General features: G+C 33.0%; 1 protein-coding gene across 1 annotated transcript in view; it reads left to right on the top strand.

Moving 5' to 3' along the window:
* SPOCK3 (SPARC (osteonectin), cwcv and kazal like domains proteoglycan 3) overlaps nucleotides 1-14,616 on the top strand; it is a 321,182-nt gene extending 306,566 nt beyond the window's left edge. The window contains exons 6-9 of the mRNA XM_064585249.1: nucleotides 2,255-2,476; nucleotides 7,212-7,274; nucleotides 10,110-10,247; nucleotides 13,003-14,616. Coding sequence (XP_064441319.1) covers nucleotides 2,255-2,476; nucleotides 7,212-7,274; nucleotides 10,110-10,247; nucleotides 13,003-13,172 — 593 coding nt within the window. The 3' untranslated portion in view covers nucleotides 13,173-14,616. The remainder of the gene's footprint in view (nucleotides 1-2,254; nucleotides 2,477-7,211; nucleotides 7,275-10,109; nucleotides 10,248-13,002) is intronic.
* Nucleotides 14,617-22,181: the final 7,565 nt, after the last annotated feature.

The raw sequence follows: 22,181 nt of genomic DNA, 5'->3' as shown, positions 1-22,181 counted from the left end.
CTGGCCTTCTGCTCACTTTCTCTGGACATTTTCTTATATTTCATCTACCTCTGCATCCCTAACACTGAAAGTGAGTCTTCAGGGTTTGGTTGAATCCCAGAGTAGTCTTTGCCTTTTATCTGCACAGCTGTTACACCCACTTTGTGTAACAAAGTGCCCTTTTCCACTTTGACCAGGACTAGTCAAAATGTAGATAAGCAGATACTCACCTGTAAATCAGATGTCATCTCTCCTTCTTGCAGACACTTGTAGACTTTACAAGGGTTCTCAATGAGACCTTCACACTAAACACTGGGAAACAAGCTAGTTGAGTTCTCCATTCTCAATAAGCAGATGAAGGCTGAAGATAGCGTCTCTTAAGTAACTATGAATGTTCACCAAAGGGTGACAGCTCTTCTCTCTGCTTCCCATATATTTTATTCATAAAGGCAGTATAACACCATGGGTTTCTCCATTGTGCCAGAAAATGACATGGGAGGGAGGATGTGGTTCAAAGGCATACCAGGAATCTCACACCAAGAATTCCATTCCCTTGAATAGTTTTGCAGTTTATAGTATATTTGTTTTTGATAGGTGCCTTTCTTCATGTAATTCCTGAGCATTTGACAATTTCTGGTAGTAAGGAACAGGTTCAACTAATTTTTCAAGCCATGCTGCTTTAAAAGTAAGCTCCATGAGAATAAGGGCCTTATCTATATTTTCAATCCTGTATTCCCAGAACCAAGGTTAAGACCTGAAAAGTAAATAGGAAATGAGAAATTCATGTATGCTTTATGTTTATTTGTTTGAGTGGGAGAATTCTGTTTTGATTCTACAATTTTAAAAAGAAAATGCAAACAATGAAAAAAATCACTAAATTTCTTTCTCTATGCTTTTATGAAAGTGCCACAAACACCTCTTTTACCTTTGTATACCCATTGCCCAGCATGATGATGCATAGATAGAAAGCAAAATATGTTTTGACACATTAATAAAATAAATTCCAAAAAGGTGGTTAAAGTTAGAATTTCTTAAGTCCAAAAATCTCCTAGTCGGTACTTATTTAATTTTAATACTAAATATCTTAAAAATGCTAAATAGGATTTAAAAATTAAATCCTACATATGTATATCTTTATTTTCAATTATTTATACACCTTGGAGTGTAAAAAGTATTTATCAAAATAGATTGTGTACTAGAATATAAAATTAACCGCATGTGAGAATTTCATTCATAAATGGTTAAACTACTCTTCAACCCCTGGTGTTGAAGATTAAATTCTTTGGATATTCAGTTTTCAGAAAGTCTCCACAACTCCAAACACATCCTATTTTTCACACCAGTTAACTGAGTTATCATCTTACTGTCACTTGTAATGAATGGAAAATAGCAAATAAAACAGCAACTGGTCTACTGAAATACCTATTAAAGCTAGTTTAAGCCTGACAAAGAAGAATAGTTGAAAGTAAATTTTTAAATTATGCTTCAAAACACTGACATCTCATGTAATGCTATTTAGGACACAGAGCTTTAGTGGGGCCTGTGGCTTATCCAAAGAAACCCACACTTTGATTGTTTGTACCTTGGGTGCAAACCCATTCTGTCATCCCTCTATATCTGTGCCCATCCAGTGCTCTCTGCTGTCTCCCATTACAGCTTATTTGTAATTGTGAAAATTACCTTGAAGGAAACAGAAGACAGAGTATCTGTGTAAATTACATGATGGTTATTCTTTCTCAGGATACGTATTCCTTGTGAAATACCATAATCACCATGGTTCCACAAAGATATAGAGCATTAATGATGTTATTTATTATGTGTTCATTTTACTTTTGTTAAAATTTTACTTTTTGTAAAATTTCTTTGGATGAAGATGAATTGTATTTCTTTATTAAAGGACATTATTATTCAGTAATGCCTATATACATATAAAAAGGCATTCATCATGACAACCTATTTATTAAGAAAAAGTTTGAACACTAAAAAGAATGGAAATGTATCTAATATAATTACAATAACAAGTGCCATTGAGTGAATGCATAATTAGTACTAGCTGCTTTATATTCTGGCTAATTAATCCTCGTAACTATCCTGAAAGGTAGGTATTACCATCCCCACTTTACTTTGAAATGAATTACCCAAGATGAGTTTAAACCCTTATTCCAGACTGTTGGGTAGGTGCTCTGGCAGGAATCAACTATTATGTTCCTTTATATTGCTTGCTGCTAATTGTGACTTTTAGATTTAGCTAATTATTTTATATCTTTGCTTTTAGGATTTGATACCAGTATTTTGCCAATTTGCAAGGATTCACTTGGCTGGATGTTTAATAGACTTGACACAAACTATGACCTGTTACTGGACCAGTCAGAGCTCGGAAGCATTTACCTTGATAAGAATGAACAGTGTACCAAGGCATTCTTCAATTCTTGTGACACATACAAGGACAGTTTGATATCTAACAATGAATGGTGCTACTGCTTCCAGAGACAGCAAGGTAAAAGATGAGACACCTACTGATGCAGATAGTTGACCTGCATGTCAAATTTTATCTATCTCTCCATGATTTAAAAAAAATAGTACATTTTACCCCATTCTTTTTAGTAGATATTTTTCTCATTAGAGTGTTTAATAAAAGAGCAAATAAGCAGCATGTTAAACAATATAACTCTGCTAGGGATACAAAACAGGCTAAACAAGATGAAAAATAGTAATTAATATTTCATATTAATGCACTTCATTATAGTTTCCATTATGAACCACCAAGAAGCACATAGAGATATGAGAACATAGATATTAAAAGTAATCATTAAAATTAATTTGCTATCTGCTTTGCCCATGGTGTAAAATAAATGTTTTTTTTTTAACACTATACTGTGGAGTTTTAATGTTCTATTTTGTGATCTTATTAAATGAGCTGAATGAACCATTGCATTCACCATAAAGTTATTTTTACTCATTTGATTTTAAAATGACTTAGCCTTTCAAACTTTTAAAAATAACTTAGCTTTGTAAAAATTCACTAGCATAGAAAGTATCTTGATTCTCTGGAAGAGGCAAGATAACTGGAAGTGTTGGGATGATGCTAGTTCTTTTGGCATCATTCTTTACTGGAAATGCAATGTAACGTTGAAACCATGCTTACATAATCAATCATGGTGATTAGAATTAAGTAGCTAAGGGAAAAAGATCCAAAAAACTCACATTACGATAAAGTTTGCAGAAACTAAGGAAACAATAGTATGCATAATTTTGATGCTAATCTTAAAGAACAAACTGGGAATTAGTCTAATGTGATACACCTGCTATTATTACTTCATTTTAAAATTCTTTATGGCTAAGAGAATGTACAAGCTACATTAAACTGTATTAGTTATTCTCAGCTTTTCATATGAAAAACTAACACCTTATGTGTTAGTTTTAATCTTTAGATTAAAGTCTTTAAGACTTTAAATCTTAATTACTTCTCCACATAGTAATAGTTTAGTAACTAGGGATGAAATGATTATCCATAAATTGATTAGCAGTGAGTCAACGGCAGGATCTGTAGAGTAGTTTAACTACTTACAAATTACTTTAAACAAGGTTTAAAACTTAGATTTTCTTTATTAAAATACTTTGAATCCTACACACACACACACACACACACACACTGTTGATTTTACTAACGCGTATTTGCTTACTAGGTAACTGCCTCTTCTAAAAACCTACATGTTAGTTTTATTTATTTGTTATTTTATTTATTTATTTTTTAAAGATTTTATTTATTCGACAGAGACACAGCAAGAGAGGGAACACAAGCAGGGGGAGTGGGAGAGGGAGAAGCAGGCTTCCCGCCGAGCAGGGAGCCTGATGCGGGGCTCGATCCCAGGACCCTGGGATCATGACCTCAGTCAAAGGCAGACGCCTAACAACTGAGCCACCCAGGCACCCCGACATGTTAGTTTTAATAACTAGTGTACATTTAAATCATTTAAAAAATAGAAAAGCAAATCCCAGTAAACCACTATAAAAAGGTATGTGGTCTTTTTATTATGTTATTTCAGTTATTTTTTTTTTTTAGTGTTATGATGGCATATTTAGTGTTTATCCACGAAAATTTAAAAATATTATGAAAAATTCTGGAAGTTTCTTCCACAGAAATAAATACTTTCATCTTGAAACATTTCTGGATTTTGCAGCAATATTTGTAGAACTGATTAAAAGTCCTCAAAGAAAAATTTTGCTTTATATACTTTTCATTTATTAAGTAGTATTCACCCAAAGTGTTAAAATATTTATAGCCATGTGAAGATCTCTGAAATCATTTAATACATGGCAGAAATAAGCAAGTAAAAGAATTTATACATCTTCCTCAAAGGTTAGGAGAATTTGGTTAATTATGTTTACTACTTTAATATACTAGAAAATGTTACAAAAGCTCTATCAAGGTAACTGACAAGAATAAAAATAAGAATTGTCTCATTAAGTAATTTCATGAAAAAGAATAACCATTTATTTAAAACATGTTTTCAAATGTTTCACCTTATAAAAGAATGTGGTTTTCCTTATTATTCAATAAAACAACAAATTCTTTAGCTGTAATTGGAATAAAATATAATATATTTGCCTATATGTTAGAGTAATATGTATAATATATATATAATATATAAGTAATAGTTATAGATACATAAATATCTTTGCAAGTGATTTTAAATGATAGTTGAAATCTTAATTAAGCACTCCAAGTATACCTAAGTTAAAGGCCAGACAGAGCTGCCTTATAAATAATAGGAAAACTATTTCAAAATCAAATATTATGTGTAGATGAACAGCTGAATCTGTCATGATTTCTCTTGAAAAATTTTTTTTTTTAAGAGAGAGAGAGAAAGTACGAGTGGGGTGAGTGGCAGAGGGAGGGACAGAGGAAGGAGGAGGGGGAGAATCTTAAGCAATCTCCTTACCTAGTGAGGAGCCTGACAGGGACACAGGGCTCTATCTCATAACCCTGAGATCATGACCTGAGCTGAAATCAAGAGTCAGATGCTTAACCAACTGAGCCTCCCAGGCACCCTTCTCTTGAAATTTTAAAATGTTCCTACATACATTGCTTGTAGGTACTCATGTTTATTCTGTGAGGTTATTAATCAAGAGTCAGATTCAAACATACTTGGATTTTCAGGCAATGTCATAGCAAACATATAGAAATATTATTTTTACTTTGCAATAACTAGCCCATAGCAATTAGAAAAACTGCTTTCAATATAATATTGAAACTTCAGCTCAAATTATTCCTCTGGGTTCTAAATATTATATTTAGAGGGCAATAAATTTTTAAGTGTCTAGTCTGTAATCTCATACTATGTAACTTGATTCCTATTACTTTAATACGTAGCATAAGAGACCCATTATTATTAGGAAAAACAAAAAGATAAATTGGATCAATTTCAAAATGAAGGAGAACAATAAGCTAATTATTTAGACTTTTCAAAAAAAAATTACTTTTTTTTGAAAGATCAGGTTCTTTTTAATTTCTAGAAATAAAAATAAAATCCAAAATGCTAAAAGAATAATTTAACAAATATCCATATACCCATCACCCAGAAATAAAAATTGTCAACATTTTATAATATTAATGTCAAGATTTTTTAATTAAAAGCATTATAAAGTTGAAATCTCTTTTGCATTCCATGCCCAATCCAATCTCCTCTCTCACTCTGCTCTGGTAGGCACCATCAAATCTAGTTTCCAATCCACTATTTGTACATTTACATGAACACATTTGTTTTGATGAACAATTCACACTATTGTGTTTATTATAAAATATGCATAGGGTGTCATACTGCTTGTACCATTTTGCAACTTGCTTTTCTCCTCCCAAATATCACTATGTTTTTTTTAAATAAGTTTTTCTATTTTAATTGCAGTATAGTTAACATATAGTATTATATTAGTTTTAGGTGTACAATATAGTGATTCATCAATTCTATACATTACTGAGGGCTCATCATGACAAGTGTACTCTTTAGTCCCCACCCCCTATTTTCCCCATCCTTCCACCCACCTCCCCTCTGGTAATGCTCAGTTTGTTCTCTGTAGTTAAGAGTCTGTTTCTTAGTTTGTCTCTCTCTCTCTCAAAAAAAAAAATTATGTTTTCTTCAGATTTTAGAGTTCCCAAGGAAAAAGACTTGATCTTATAAATTTTAACTATAAAATATATATTAAGCACTTTGTCTCATTTCCTCATTACACTTTGTTACTTGCATGCAAATTTAATAACTGAATATTGTGAAATTGGTGTAATAATTTTTAAATAATTTGTTAGCTATACCCTGCCTTTTCCCTAAAAAGTTGTAGTATGGGAAAATAGGAACTAGTTTATTGGTTTGCTGTTTCAATAATTTATGATGCATTTTTATATAGCAGGTTTTTAGAAAATGAGCTAAAATACATTGAACTGTTTGAATATTATTAATTAGAAAATATATTTATTATATAAGAATATATATAATAATACAAGTCAAGATATATCGTTTCTATTTAGAATTTTATATTTCTCTGAAAATATTTTCCTTTAGGTGGTTGATTTTGAAAATAAAGTCATACTTATTTCTAAATTTGTTTATTTTTTAAAAGACAGCATATTAGAAATTATGGTATATTATGTCTTGTTTCGAAATTGTATACATACTTAAAGTATCTGAATGAAACTAAAAAACCAAAGCCTGTCAGCATTATTCAGTATCAAAATTTATTTTTTAGATTACTTTTTTAATGTAAAGCTATTTCTCTGTATCCATAGAGACTTTTAAATGAGGGAAAAACATAATCAGTTAATTGTTTGGGCACTAATCCATCAGTTGGATTTACATTGCTGATTTGATTGATTCTTTAAAAATAAATGGTAAGAACCATTTTTCATCATATAAGTATTTCTTACCATTCTTTCTTTCTTTTTTTTTTTTTAATCCAATTTGGTCTCTCTGCAGAAAATCAAGATAATCTAATATCAGTAATTAGGAAAGCCATTCTCTCTCTCTATCTCTGTCCCTCTGTCTCTGCCTCTTTCTTTCTTTCTCAGCATATCCAGATAGATACACATATATGTATCAATATGTATGCTCTATAAAATAAATTAATATATAATGTGTCTTTTTAAGCCATGTAAAGACCAACTTAAGTTTGATAACATAGAAATTATACTTTTTTGTTTAACTATAATCCTTGAAGTAACATTTTTAATGTCATTGCAGACCCACCTTGCCAGACGGAGCTCAGCAATATTCAGAAGCGACAAGGGGTAAAGAAACTCCTAGGTGAGTAATAGATCATTCTTCTGAAGCCTTTATTGCTTACATAAATAACCCCAGGGAAACAGCAACATAAAATCAATATTAACCCAACAAAGATAGACTACACTAAATTTCAGTAACAAAATTTATGAAGTTTTTGAAAGCCATTAAACTTACTTTTATTATCTTACCTATTGAAAGATATTATGTGTTTTATTACCCTAATATAATGTTCATTTTGAAAGTTATTAAGTGAAAAAGAGATTTAAACAATGCTAAAGTTAAAGCATCAGCAGAAACTTTAATTCTAAATTTATTGTAAACGATTCAAGAATAATGACATGCATATATATATGTAGAGAGAGAGACAGAGACAGAGACAGAGAGAGACAAAGAGAGAGAAATGGGTGAAAGATGGGTAAAAGCATGCCCTGAGTACCTCAGGTAAATTTGGACAGACTTTTTAATGTTTTTCATCAGCACATTTTACTAACTTACTTTTAGCAAGTAAATATATGTATTAGATAGTTGATCGATAGATAACAAATTTCACCCAAAGCCTTGAAATATTAAAATAATCAAGAGATTATTAAACTATTATGCATGATTATTTTGTTTATTCTTCTAGAAATACAATTTTTAAATAAACTCTTGTTCAAATAATTTTAAAGAAATTTTACAAAGATTAGTTTGCATGCATAGTTTGCATACATCCTTTATTCAGCCTCCCCCAAAGTCACCATCTTATTATGTATCAAACAACCATTGTCTCTTTGTCAGTTCTAAGAAATTAATGTTACTATGATTCTATTAATTAAGACTTACACTTTATTTGGATTTCACCAGTTTTCCCACTGATGTCCTTTTTCTATTTTATGATCCAATGCAGAATACCACATATGTGATCTTTTTCCCATATATATTAATGCCCTTGAGTATTTAATGGCACATAATTTTATAATGTTTTTGAATCTTATTATTATGACATGCTATCTTTGTAATTACAATATTGTGTGTTTAGATGAGTTTTTTTATTTTACTTGAAAATCCATAGTTCAAAATGAAAAGCCTAATTGTTGTTGTAATAAAGATTTTTAGATGTGAGGAATTACTAATGATAAAACTACAATGTGTCATGTTTCTTTTAGCTCTGTTACAAAATGCATGCCATACCACAGCCCAACAGTGAAATAATGCATTCATGCATAGGTTTCTTTGTTTCCACAAAGCAAAATTTATCCATGTACAATGGGAGAAGCTGTTGAAATTCAGTTGAAAAATATTTTAGATTTGATCAAGGATTAAAATTCAAGATTTGATTATTTGAAGTTACAAAAAATGAAAACATACTTAGTGCCCATTTGGGAGGAGTCACTTCTATTCTTTTTATATAATAAACATGGAAGTTATAATTAGAAACCACTGAATGCCAGAAATGTTTCTTTTAATTTGAGCAGAATAATGGCACTTATCTGAAAATTGACCAGTTGTTATACAGGAGTAGGGTGCCACCTGTCCCCATTTGTGGGACCAGTCTTGGTTGATGTCTGTAGTTCTAGTATGATTCTTAACAGTGCTCTCTTTCATTTTCAAAGGATACTGGCATAAAGTATAAATTAAATGGTCACACTAACTATACATCATAATGCTTTTATGTCAAATATATTCAAATTATGGTAGCTTTTTAAGAGGTAGAGAAAGAATGGTGAAAATTGCTCTAATTTTGGTGGTCTTAAATCCATGGAAGATTTTCCATATTGGTAATACTCTACTTCATTCAAAGACCAAATCTTTCAAAAGATTTACAATTTTAAAATTAAATTGATTATATATCAGAATTTTGGAACTTTTAAAGAGATAAAATTATGATCCCATATGGTTATGAAACTAAATGAATTGAAAGAATTTCATGTTTTATTGATTTATCCTGCAGTTTTTTTTTTTTCCTTTCACTAGATAAATATAGCGTTATATATATATTGGTCACTGAGGAAAAAAAATAATGGTCAGGAAAGACAAGAAAATTTTCTACTTTCCTAAACCTTACATTGTTGTGTTGATGTAAACATTGAAGAAAGTGAATTCACTTCTAAATTATCAATTAAATGTTTATCATTAGCGATGTGCCAGATACTATGTTAGATATTGTAAATGTGAAAATAAATGTCTATCATTCCCACTAGACTGACTTTAAGAGTTGTTAATATAACAATCAAAACCAAAAGAACCTAGAATTCCCAATATAGAGGATATCACAGTGTAGCGGTGGAAACAAGCAGTGATAAACTATACAAACACACACACACACACACACGCCATCGGAAGTATAACAGAAATCCTCCAGGTTAAGAGAAGTCTTCACATTATGGGTCATATATAAGTCAAGTCTTAAAATGTAGGAGGGAGGGAAGGAGGAGGGATTACAGATGAGAAAAAGATAAATGAAAAGATGAAGCACTATTGAATTTGGGGAAAACAGCCTGATGTGGATGGAACGAGCTTGGAATATATGAACAAAAATTTGGGGAAATGAAAGTAAAAAGTTGGCAGCGATGACGGTAAAAGGTGTGGTATGCCATGCTGAGTGGTCTGGATGATTTAATACACATGGCATTAACTAGGTTCTAATCCTCTATTATGCCTCTGAGAACATATTGCAGAATTTGCTTAACAAAAGAGACATAATGGCCTGCTCCATGACAGCAGTGACCTTACCTATCTTGTTCAACATGAATCACTAGTTCTCAACCTGGAGTGGGAACTCCATGCATGTAAGTCTTGAGTGAATTAATGCATAATTGGTGACCATCAAAAAGGAGTGCAACTTATTTATAATGTGTGTGTGTGTGCGCTTCACAGGACAGTACACCCCCCTATGTGATGAAGATGGTTACTACAAGCCAACACAATGCCATGGCAGTGTTGGACAGTGCTGGTGTGTTGACAGATATGGAAATGAAGTAATGGGATCCAGAACAAATGGTGTTGCAGATTGTGGTAAGAAGGGTTGTTTATTTAATCATTTTTCAAGCACAGGATAAGTTCTTAAGAATCTCATTCATTTGTTCAAGCTCTCAATGAAGACATACTCTACGCAAATAATATTAAATATATTGGGGGGAGGGATGGCAAAAATTGTCATTTATAGCATATGAAAAACTTGCATAAATAATATATGGAATGGCACAACTTGGGTATTTTAAGATGGGTTCTTTTCACTACTCCAAACACAGAAAGTATGTTAAGTACATCCTGTTTTCTTCTCAAGTAAGGCAGACCCTTGTCATCCACTCTATTCCAGGTCAGCTAACCCTAGCGTGTGCTTTGTCCCCATATAGCACCCTTTTTTCTGTATACCTTTGGAGAAATTGATTTAGGACGTATGCAGGCAAACTCACAAAAGAAAGGCTAACATTTTAAAAGTAAAGGACCATCAGTTGAAGCTATCTGAGCATATTTCTTTATATTTGGGTGGAAAAAAACATAGTTTAAATGTTTGAATGGTAATTATAATTAATATTCTAATTATTTTTATGAATATGATGTTTATGTATAGACCTAAAAATAATATTACAGTTAAATTGAGCATCACATACATGTATTTTAAAGTTGTAAATGTGGTATCTTTTATTTCATAAAATATTTTTTCAGAATGCAAATATTAAATGAGTATTTTTGTTTGTACAATGGTGGTTTTCATTACAAAAGCCACTTAGCTGTACACACACAAAAACACAACATGCACACTCACATGCTCATGTACACACATATGTACTAGGAATTAATGGATTATGTCTCAATTAATATACATAACCAAAAATGAGAATAAAGTACTTGGTCAATCTTATATTTTAGATAATGTTTAGTTGTCTCCTTTATACAATTTTTAAAAAAATATTTTATTTATTTATTTGAGAGAGAGAGTAGAAGCAGGGTGGGGAGGAGCAGAGGGAGAGGCAGACTCCCCACTGAGCAAGGATCCCAACGCCAGGCTTGATCCAAGGACGCTGGGATCATGACCTGAGCCGAAAGCAGACACTTAACTGAGTGAGCCACCCAGGTGCCCTCTTTAAGGCAATTTTTAAACTGACAGACTGTGATTGCTTAAAAATATAAATGCTAAACTATATAAAGGTAATCTCATCTAGTGCTTAAATGCCTCTTCTGCATTTAGTTATTCCATAACATTTTTAGTAGATTGGTTTTGGTTTTCTAGCCAGTGTTATTAGATTTAAGTAGGATGAAATAGTATTCAGTACATGCTTAACATAACTTTAACACATAAAGAACGTATCTTTCTAATATATAATTTAAAATGCCTGCATTATTAATTACAACAATTATCAGTGATGCCTGTGATGGATAAAGAATTTTAACTTTTTTAATGTTGTAAATAAAAGTTATATTGGAAATGAATTCAATGAGTGAAGAGGGAAATTTTGAGAACATAACTTAAGTTTTCTTAGCATGTTGAAATTATTAAGAAGAAACATGATGTAGGAGGATAGAAATAACATTGTCCTCATATAAAATATGGATTTCAGTGTGTTGTATTATGATATCAATTTATAAACATCGGATTACATTTATAGGATTTGTTTTAATTAGCTACCAAAAACTTATAAGACTAAAATATTAGAAAGGGTAGAAGATAAATACACACTAACATTTGAGGAGTTGAAAAATAAATATAATGAGATATATGTGCATTATGGCCTCCATAAATAGTAATGAATGTATTTCTAAATATTTTTTAAAGTACTGACTTAGCTATGTTAGTTTTCTATTGCTGTTGTAATAAATTTCCATAAATTTATTGGCTTAAACCACACAGATGTATTACCTTACAGTTTTATATGTCAGAAGTCGAACATGGGTCTTCTTGAACTAAACATCATCTGCATACTTTCTAGAGGCTCTAGAGGAGAATCTGCCTTTTCCAGCTTCTGTAGGTTGCTCACATTTCTTGGCTCATGGACCCTTTCCTCCAACTTCAAAGCGAACAATGCTGCATCTCTTTGACTCTTTGTAGTCACATCTCCCTCTGACTCTATCTGGGAAAGGTTCTTTGATTTTAAGGATGCATGTGATCATCTGAGCCCACCCAGATAATCCAGGATAATCTCTCCATCTCACGGTCCTTAATTTAATCACATCTGCAAAGCCCTTTTACCATTTAACATCACATTCACAGTTTCAGCAATCAGGAAGTGATGATCTTCAGGGAACAATTATTTGCCTACTACTCTAATAGAAGAAATTTAAATTTTTTTGTAAATTTCAACATTTCACATGGACTTCTATAAAAACTGAGCTGAGATCAATATTACTGAACTGAAAATATTGCATATCAGATCTCATTGGTTCTGCTTTTTAGCACACAAACTTCCACAAATGATAAAGAATGGATTTTTCCTTATCTTTGTTAAATAAGTTAGAGAGAAAAGTAAAATTTTATTAATTTGCTTAATTTATTTAAAGATTTTATTTATTTATTTGTCAGAGAGAGAGAGAGCGCATAAGCAGGGAGAACGGTAGGCAGAGGGAGAAGTAGGAGTCGGTAGGCGTTGGTGTGGGACTCAGTCCCAGGACCCTGGGATAATGACCTGAGCTGAAGGCAGACACATAACTGACTGAGACACCCAGCATCCCTAATTTGCTTAATTTTCATCATAATTTTATATCCCCCAGAAATTATCCCACTACTCAGGCAAATAACATTAATAACATTAATGCTTACTTTTTCCCTAAGCTATTGATTTTGAGATCTCTGGAGATTTTGCAAGTGGAGATTTCCATGAATGGACTGATGACGAAGATGATGAAGATGATATTATGAATGATGAGGATGAAATTGAAGATGATGATGAGGATGAAGGGGATGATGATGATGATGGTGATGACCATGATGGATACATCTGATTGATGAGAGCTGAGATCAATATATTCTACATTTCTATTATTTACAAAGTGGTAACCTATTGGAATGACCTTCTTGTCCCAAAACAAAATGATTCTAAAACTCACATATATTTTGTATAATTATTTCAAATATTGGAGCTAATGTCATAGAACTTCATGTTTAAATTAGAATCATTTACTTTGATTTTTGATATGCCTTAGAGAACAAGAAAATGCATATGGAGTCTAGCCAGACAAAAGAAAGTTAGGAAGAACTACTGACATAAACAAAAAGTTTTCACAAGAACAAACTATATATATCTCCCACAAACAAAACAACAACCAGGGCTTGAGGTTGTATATGTTATTTTTCTGAGAGAGATTCTAAGTTGAATTTACAATAACTTATTAGTGGCCTGGGTCCCAAGGATTTTATAAAAATAATCATGACCTTAACTGCTATTCCAAGTAGCATCTTCCCAAACGTACAGTGAGTGAGGGGATACCACAGGGTAAGAAAAACAGTGACAAGTGTAGAGTCCTTCATCGTGTTTACATTAATAGTGATGCTTTCAATTATGACATTACTCTGGATATGCTAGGATATTTTACAAAATGGCAAGTACAGAAAACCATGGATTCTGAAAGTTAAAACCTTAGTTGTCCTTTCTAATTTTTATTTTAATTCAGATAGCATTCTCATGTAGATTTTTTTTATATTCTTAAACAGCATGATTTCTTTACCTTTCTAGATTTCTTTATCTTTCTGACCAGCAATTTAGGGTGCAAAATTTAAAGTAAGAAGACAAAAGGAAAGATTCATTTGAATCCACATTTTCACAAGAGGTTTGTCATTTGCCTCAATACAAATTTAAAAATCTTAATTCTTATTTTATTTCCTATTTTAGATAAAAATTTGCATTTAATCCTAGAATTATGCCATTTTTATTACTAGTGTCGCAACTTAGAGACTGTATTGTATGGTGCCTTGCAAAATAGAAATAGAAAGGTTTTAGCATGCATACCAATATAGGATATTAGGCAATATATAAGCACACCTAATTAACAAATTAATACCAGTAAAGGTACTGCTGCTGGAATGAAGAAATGGAATATGTTTCTTTCTTTTTTCTGTTGTTACATAATTGCCATGTGGACTTGTTTATGATTATTGTGTAGAGTAGCATTTAAGATTTACCTGTAACAAAAATTACTTTAAGTGCTGTATTTAAGTTAGCATGTTAATTAATTGTGTAGACATTTTGGCAAACCATCACTTTTAAGTATATCAGACCTATGGTTTTGTGCCCATAATACAAATGGAAAACCCTATTGAATGTTGCACATTGGTATCATAATTTAAACAGTGGGTCAACTCTTCTCCCAATATACAATTCATTAAAAGTAAAATTGGTGAATTATTTCCATTTGATTTATACACACTAAAAAATAAACTTTAATGTTGACTTTATGTAATATTTAAAGTACAATGCATTTTCTTTTTTTTACTGTTTATGTATAGTTTACAAAATAAAGAATCTTGTAACCAAATTAAACTGTTCCTTAATGATTTTCTGGGTTATAGATAAAAGCATGAAGGGTTCTTAATATTTTCCTTGATTTTTAAAATGAATACATCACAAACTAGCTAGGAAAGTTTTTTGAAAATTTTGAATTTCAAAATCAGAGTTCTTGGCATTTTGGATATTGTTTTCCCGTATATGTTAAAAAATGATTTTTGTATGTTCATTTGATTTTTTCATTTGACATAGAATTGCAAAGTTTTTGTTGAGGGTGTTATTTTTAAACCCATTTTTGTGATATCATAATTAAAATATTGAGCTAAATTTCTATAGTGACAGCCTTTTTGAAGAGTGATAGAATAACCTTATCTACTTAACAAATGTATAAGAATTTTAAAATATAAGTTGTAGATGGTTGGAAGAGGACAAAAAACCTACAAATTCTAAATAGAAGTTTAGTAAATGGATTTAAAGTAGCAAATATAGTGGCCTTGAAATTAGATATTTTTTTTAAATTAAGCTATTTTTTAATTATCTTTCAGGCTTCCAGGAAAGCAACCAATTCAACAGTAAATATAAAATTGAAAATATTTACCTTATTAAACTTTATATAAAGTACATGTTTGTGTACAATATATATTTGTATATATGTGTATAAAATTCTATCTGTGATGTATATTAGGTCTCTTGAGCATCCCTTAATTCATTTTGTATATTTTAATTCAATACAACTATATTATTTATTTATTCCAAAAATATCAATATTGAGCACTGACTCTAACCCAGGCACTCTTCTAGGCACTGTAGATTCACTGGTGAACAAAATCATTATGAAATTAACATTCTAATGTGGAAGATAGGTGATACATTTAGCCCCAGCCCATAACATAATGTAATTGCATTCAGTACTGGAAAAAAATCAAACAAGCTATTTCTTAGATTTCACTTGGCTAAAAAATGGTGTATTTTGAACCCTTAAAAAGAATCCTTGATACAAAATCAAAATTTTAAAGGAGCATTTTTGGTTAAAAAGAATCAAACTACTGTAACATTTGTGCTTCTGTGTATGAGAGGCAGGACCCATGTAAGTTAAAAATTACAAGACAGTCTGAATCACAACAAACTAAAATTTAAACTCATTAAAAGAAAAAAATAGAAACATATAAATAAAATGTCAAAAGTTCCCGGCATGTCAAAAATCTAATGTGGAAATTCATAAATGCTTTTTGTTGTGCATACCTGGCATAAAAATGTGGATATGTTACCTAACACTATCCAGGGAACAAGCTGAATTAAAAACAAATGTAAAACATTTTAACGTTTATCAAAAGGACATGTAGCCTAAAGCAAACCTTGTATTTCTGCCAACCTTTTAACAAAATAAAGTCAATTAAGCCAAAAAATCAAAATCACTAGAATTTTCTAATTAATTAATAAAACAGATACATACTGAGTTCTTTATTTTGAGTATAAATATTTACATATTTTCATTTTATATGAAACTCAAAAAGATGTGAAAAGTAACTCACAAAATAAACATTGATTCATACGACCTGCTCATAGCTTATTTAGAGTGGATTTAGAAAGTTTTATAAGAAAACATTTGATTTGAAATGAACATTTTGATGACATGTTTTGTATACAATGATACTGTGACTGTAGGCAATAGGTCATTCGGGGCTCTATGCTTAGTTTATTTGTGAGACCACTAATAACTGGGGAAAAAATGGAGAAAGAAAATCAAACCAAACAGAACTGTCATGAGTAATGCACTTGCTTTGTCTGATACATAAATGTATGTGCATGTACACATGTACATACACACAATTAATAAAATTTTTGTCTTGGATTTAAAAAACAATGGCTAGATCAATTCACATTTATTTCTCTTTTGCTTGTTCATGATAAATGAAATATAGTGGAGCATACCAGATTTCTCAGATGAAGTAAGAAAATGCTAAAATCTATCATACCAACAATGGTACAAGTATATAAATGAATAATAATATGAGCTCCCTGCAGGCTATTTTTTTAAACATTTTAACTGATATTTAAAAAAACATAACTGATACTGAGGTTAATGAAAAAAGCATTTTCATTCATACTGGTACACATTTTGATATGAAATAATATCAGCTTTTTACTTCTATGTTTTAAAAATATTTTAAAAATTGTAACTTGACTTCATGTAATTTTATCAATGATTGAGTCAATGAACACTTTAAAGAGAACATCATAATGTTAGCTATAAACAATACTCATTCCCTCCTGGGGCAAAGCAATTTGGAATAGTCTTTTTAAATAATCCCTATTTTCTCTCCTCAGTTGTATTTGAATTTCTGCCATCTTTGTACTACCTAATGCCTGTTTTACCTTATTTGCTGTATGTTTCAATAAAAAGCTTAACAAGTAAATGAATATAAATCAGTACATCATGAAACACGAATTAAAATGACAAATTGAAAAATTATAGGTGAAAAAAAACAAAAAATTTCATCAACCTGTACACCCCGTCATACCCATATTCAATTCTTTCAGAGATATCCTTGGGAAATTTGTTTTTAATATATATATTTTCAATTTTTTTTTAATTTTACTTTATTTTATTATGTTATGTTAGTCACCATACAGTACATCATTAGTTTTTGATGCACTGTTCCATGATTCATTGTTTTCGTATAACACCCAGTGCTCCATGCAATACCTGCCCTCCTTAATACCCATCACCAGGCTAACCCATCCCCCCACCCCCCTCCCCTCTAAAACCTTCAGTTTGTTTCTCGGAGTCCATAGTCTCTCATGGTTCAACTCCCCCTCCGATTTCCCCCCCTTCATTTTTCCCTTCCTTCTCCTAATGTCCTCCATGCTATTCCTTATGTTCCACAAATAAGTGAAACCATATGATAATTGACATTCTCTGCTTGACTTATCTCACTTAGCATAATCTCCTCCAGTCCCAACCAAGTTCCTGTAAAAATTGAGTATTCATCCCTTCTGATGGCTGAGTAATATTCCATGGTATATATGGACCACATCTTCTTTATCCATTCACCTGTTGAAGGTCATCTCGGCCCTTTCCACAGTTTGGCTATTGTGGACATTGCTGCTACGAACATTTGGGTGCATATGGCCCTTCTTTTCACTATATCTGTGTCTTTGGGGTAAATATCCAGTAGTGCAATTGCTGGGTCATAGGGTAGCTCTATTTTTAATTTTATAAGGAACATCCACACTGTTTTCCAAACTGGCTGTACCAACTTGCATTCCCACCAACAGTGTAAAAGGGTTCCCCTTTCTCCACAATCTCTCCAACATTTGTTGTTTCTTGCCTTGTCAACTTTTGCCATTCTAAGGTGTAAGTTGGTATCTCAGTGTGGTTTTGATTTGAATTTCCCTGATGGCTAATGATGATGAACAGTTTTTCATGTGTCTGTTAGCCATTTGTGTGTCTTCTTTGGAGAAGGGTCTGTTCATATCTTCTGCCCATTATTTGACTTGATTATTTGTTTTTAGGGTGTTGAATTTGAGAAGTTCTTTATAGATCTTGGAAATCAGCGCTCTATCTGTAGTGTCATTTGCAAATATCTTCTCCCGTTCTGTGGGTTGCCTCTTTGTTCTGTTGACTGTTTCCTTTGCTGTGCAGAAGTTTTTTATCTTGATGAAGTCCCAAAAGTTTATTCTTGCTTTTGTTTCCCTAGCCTTTGGAGATGTATCTTGAAAGAAGTTCCTGTGGCCGATGTCGAAAAGATTACTGCTTATAATCTCCTCTAGGATTTTGATGGATTCCTGTCTCACATTGAGGTCTTTCATCCATTTTGAGTTTATCTTTGTGTATGGTGCTAGAGAATGGTTGAGTTTCATTCTTCTGCATGTGGCTGTCCAATTTTCCCAGTACCATTTATTGAAGAGACTGTCTTTTTTCCATTGCATATTTTTTCCTGCTTTGTCGAAGATTATTTGACCATAACGTTGAGGGTCCATATCTGGGCTCTCTGTTCTGTTTCATGGGTCTATAGGTCTGTTTTTGTGCCAGTACCATGCTGTCTTGGTGATCACTGCTTTGTAATATAGCTTGAAATCAGGCAACATGATGCCCCCAGCTTTGTTTTTCTTTTTCAACATTCCCTTGGAGATTTGGGGTCTTTTCTGATTCCATACAAATTTTAGGATTATTTGTTCCAGCACATGGAAAGTTCCATGTGTGCTTGAGAAGAATGAGTATTCTTTTGTTTTAAGGTGGAATGTTCTGTATATATCTATGAGGTCCATCTGGCCCAGTGCGTCATTCAAAGCTCTTGTTTCTTTGTTGATTTTCTGCTTAGATGATCTGTGTATTGCTGAGAGTGGAGTATTGATGTCTCCTACAATTAACGATTATTATCAATATGTCTTTTTATTTTGATTAACAGTTGGCTTATGTAGTTGGCTGCTCCCATGTTGGGCGTGTAGATATTTACAACTGTTAGATCTTCTTGTTGGATAGACCCTTTAAGAATGATATAGTGTCCTTCTGTGTCTCTAACTACAGACTTTAGTTTAAAATCTAATTTGTCTGATATAAGAATTGCTACCCCAGCTTTCTTTTGAGGTCCATTGGCATGAAAGATGGTTCTCTATCCTTTCACTTTCTGTCTGGATGTATCTTTAGTTTCAAAATGAGTCTCTCGTAGACAGCATATGGGTGGGTCCTGTCTTTTTATCCAATCTGCAACCCTGTGCTGTTTTATGGGAGCACTTAGGCCATTCACATTGAAAGTGATTAATGAAAGATATGAATTGATTGTCATCATGTTGCCTGTGAAGTCCTTGTTTCTATAGATTGTCTCTGTAAATTTCTGTTCTATATCACTCTTGGGGTCTTTCTCCTTTTATAGAACCCCCCTTAATATTTCTTGCAGGGCCAGCTTGGTGGTCACATATTCTTTCAGTTTCTGCCAGTCTTGGAAGCTCTGCATCTCCCCAGCCATTCTAAATGACAGCTTTGTCAGATAAAGTATTCCTGGCTGCATGTTCTTCTTGTTTAGTACCCTGAATATGTCTTGCCAGCCCTTTCTGGCTTGCCAGGTCTCTGTGGATAGGTCTGATGTTATTCTGATGTTCCTCCCTCTGTACATAAGGAATCTCTTCCCCCTAACTGCCCTTAAGATGGTTTCCTTGGTTCTAAGATTTGTGAGTTTTACTATTACATGCTGGGGCATTGGCCTATTTTCCTTGATCTTGGGAGGGGTCCTCTCTGCCTCTAGGACATGAATGTTTGTTTCATTCCCCAGATTAGGGAAGTTCTCATCTATGATTTGCTCAAGTATATCTTCTAGTTCTCTCTCTCTCTCTCCACTCCCTCAGGGATCCCAATAAATCTGACACTGGAACATTTCATGGCGTCACTTATTTCTCTAATTCTGTTTTCATGGATTTTGAGCTGTTTCTTCCAGGCCTTCTCTTTTTCTTTCTTTTCTATCAATTGGTCTTCTAGATTACTAATTCATTCTTCTGCCTCATTTACCCTAGCTGTTAGAGTATCTAGATTATACTGGATCCCATCAATAGCATTTTTAAGTTCTGCCAGTTCAGCTTTCATTTCTGCCCTTAGAGACTCTATGTTGCCATTAATTGATTTCTCCATTCTAGCTATCCTCTTCATAACTGTTACCCTGAAGTCCATTTCTGACATCTTGGTTATATCTGTATCCATTTGTAAATCTGTGGCAGAAGTTACAGTCTCTGAGTCTTTCCTATTTTGGGGGTTCCTCCTCCTAGTCATTCTGTTGATGGGTGGTTGAGGGAGTGTACAGAGTCCAAATTGTTGACCACAACCCAAGCAAGATGCACCTGTTTTCTAGGGACTTTAGGGTTGATGGCCTCTTGTTCTCCCAACCTGTCTTCTGGAGGAAGGCCCTGCCACGCTGTTACTCAGGCAACCCTGTTTGGGCAGAGTTGTCCTGCCCCCTGTGGGGGGAGGATGGGCTCAGTGAAAACTGGTTTTTTGTTCTCAGGTGGCTTTTCCTAGTGGTTTTCCGTGTCTCTTCTGAGAGTCAGAGCAGAAGAGACCGTTTCCAACCCTCTGCCTGAGAGAAGAGAGATTGCAATCTTTTTTTCAGTGAGCTCTCCAGGCCACACTATCTCTGTTTCTGTCTATGCTGCTAAAAACTGCAGCATCCTGGGTTGTGTGGCCCTCAGCTTCCAGGTCCAGGCACGTCTCTACCAGACTGGTCTGCGAGTCTGTGCCTGGTCCCCAGTGCAGAAGGCTTTTGCACACCAGCGGTGAAGGATCCTGAAGTCTTCCTCCTCCTTCCATTTATCTTCTGATATGTGCCCGTGGAATCATGGCTCACCGCTTCATACCTTGAAACCAACCACCTGTGATATTCTGTTTGTAGAGATCCAGTTATATCTTCTTACATCTCAGGCTGATTTCGTGGGTGTTCAGAGTAGTCTGGTAGATATTCAGCTCAATTCAGGGGACCAGTTGGAATAGAGTCCCCTACTCCTCCACCATCTTTTCCTAGTCTTCTAGTCCAAAAGGCATCTTTTAAAAAAATCTCCTTCTAGTTCAGTCCTTCTTGGTGTCTGTTGTCCAGGAGAGTGCTTCAGCCTCTTTTCTGGTTTCTGGGATTTTCACAATGGTTTCTTGTCTATGGATAGTTGCCAGTTGTTCTTGTGACAGGGACTGAAGCTGAATTACTACAAAATCTTCTTAATTGCTAGGCTTGCTCATTTCTGATCCATTCTCCACACAGTGCAATATACACTGCACTCTGAAGCAGACAGATCTTTCACTGAGACACATTGGACAACATTCACCCGCAGATCAAGATGCCATTTTTAATATATCTTTTAATGATGAATCACCCTCTCAATCTTTAAACACATAAATACACACACACACACACACACACATACCTAGGTTTGAAATCTATGTCTCACATTCCTTATCAGTCAAATGTGGCTTAATGTAATTAATCCAAGAAAATTGGTGTGAATATTATATGAATAACACATTTAAAGCAGGAGCATCATGTCTGTCGTATAGTAGATGCCCATTAAATGTTATTTTTTTTCTGTCAAGTCTTTAAAATAGGATAAGAATAGATGTATTGAAGTTTTGAAAATATACTGACAAAATTAGTTTCTCCTTTTAAAGCTTTTCCCACATCCATTTAAACAGATAATCCAGTTTACAATATCTTCATATACTAAATAGGGGTAATAAATAGTGCTTACATACATCACAAGGTCATTGTGAGGATGAAAATCAATTACTGCATGGTATCTGGAACACAGTAAATGCCAAATAAATGTGATTATTACCATTGTTATAGGCTCATGGCATAGCAAGATCACATTATTTTTTTTTTAAATAAATCCCAAACCCAAATATTTTAGCTAGTTGGCTTTCCTAAGTATTTCTTCATTTTCCATGAGTAATATTGACTAGCATCTGTGTACATTTACTGTGTGTACCATACATTAAATGCTAAATACATTAAATCCATACAATAAGCTAGAA

Source organism: Mirounga angustirostris, unplaced genomic scaffold (genome assembly GCF_029215605.1).
Source record: "Mirounga angustirostris isolate CCGP_5_RB_7025 unplaced genomic scaffold, mMirAng1.0.hap1 SCAF_2, whole genome shotgun sequence".
Lineage (NCBI taxonomy): Eukaryota > Metazoa > Chordata > Mammalia > Carnivora > Phocidae > Mirounga > Mirounga angustirostris.
This window is presented reverse-complemented; position numbering and strand designations above follow the sequence as displayed.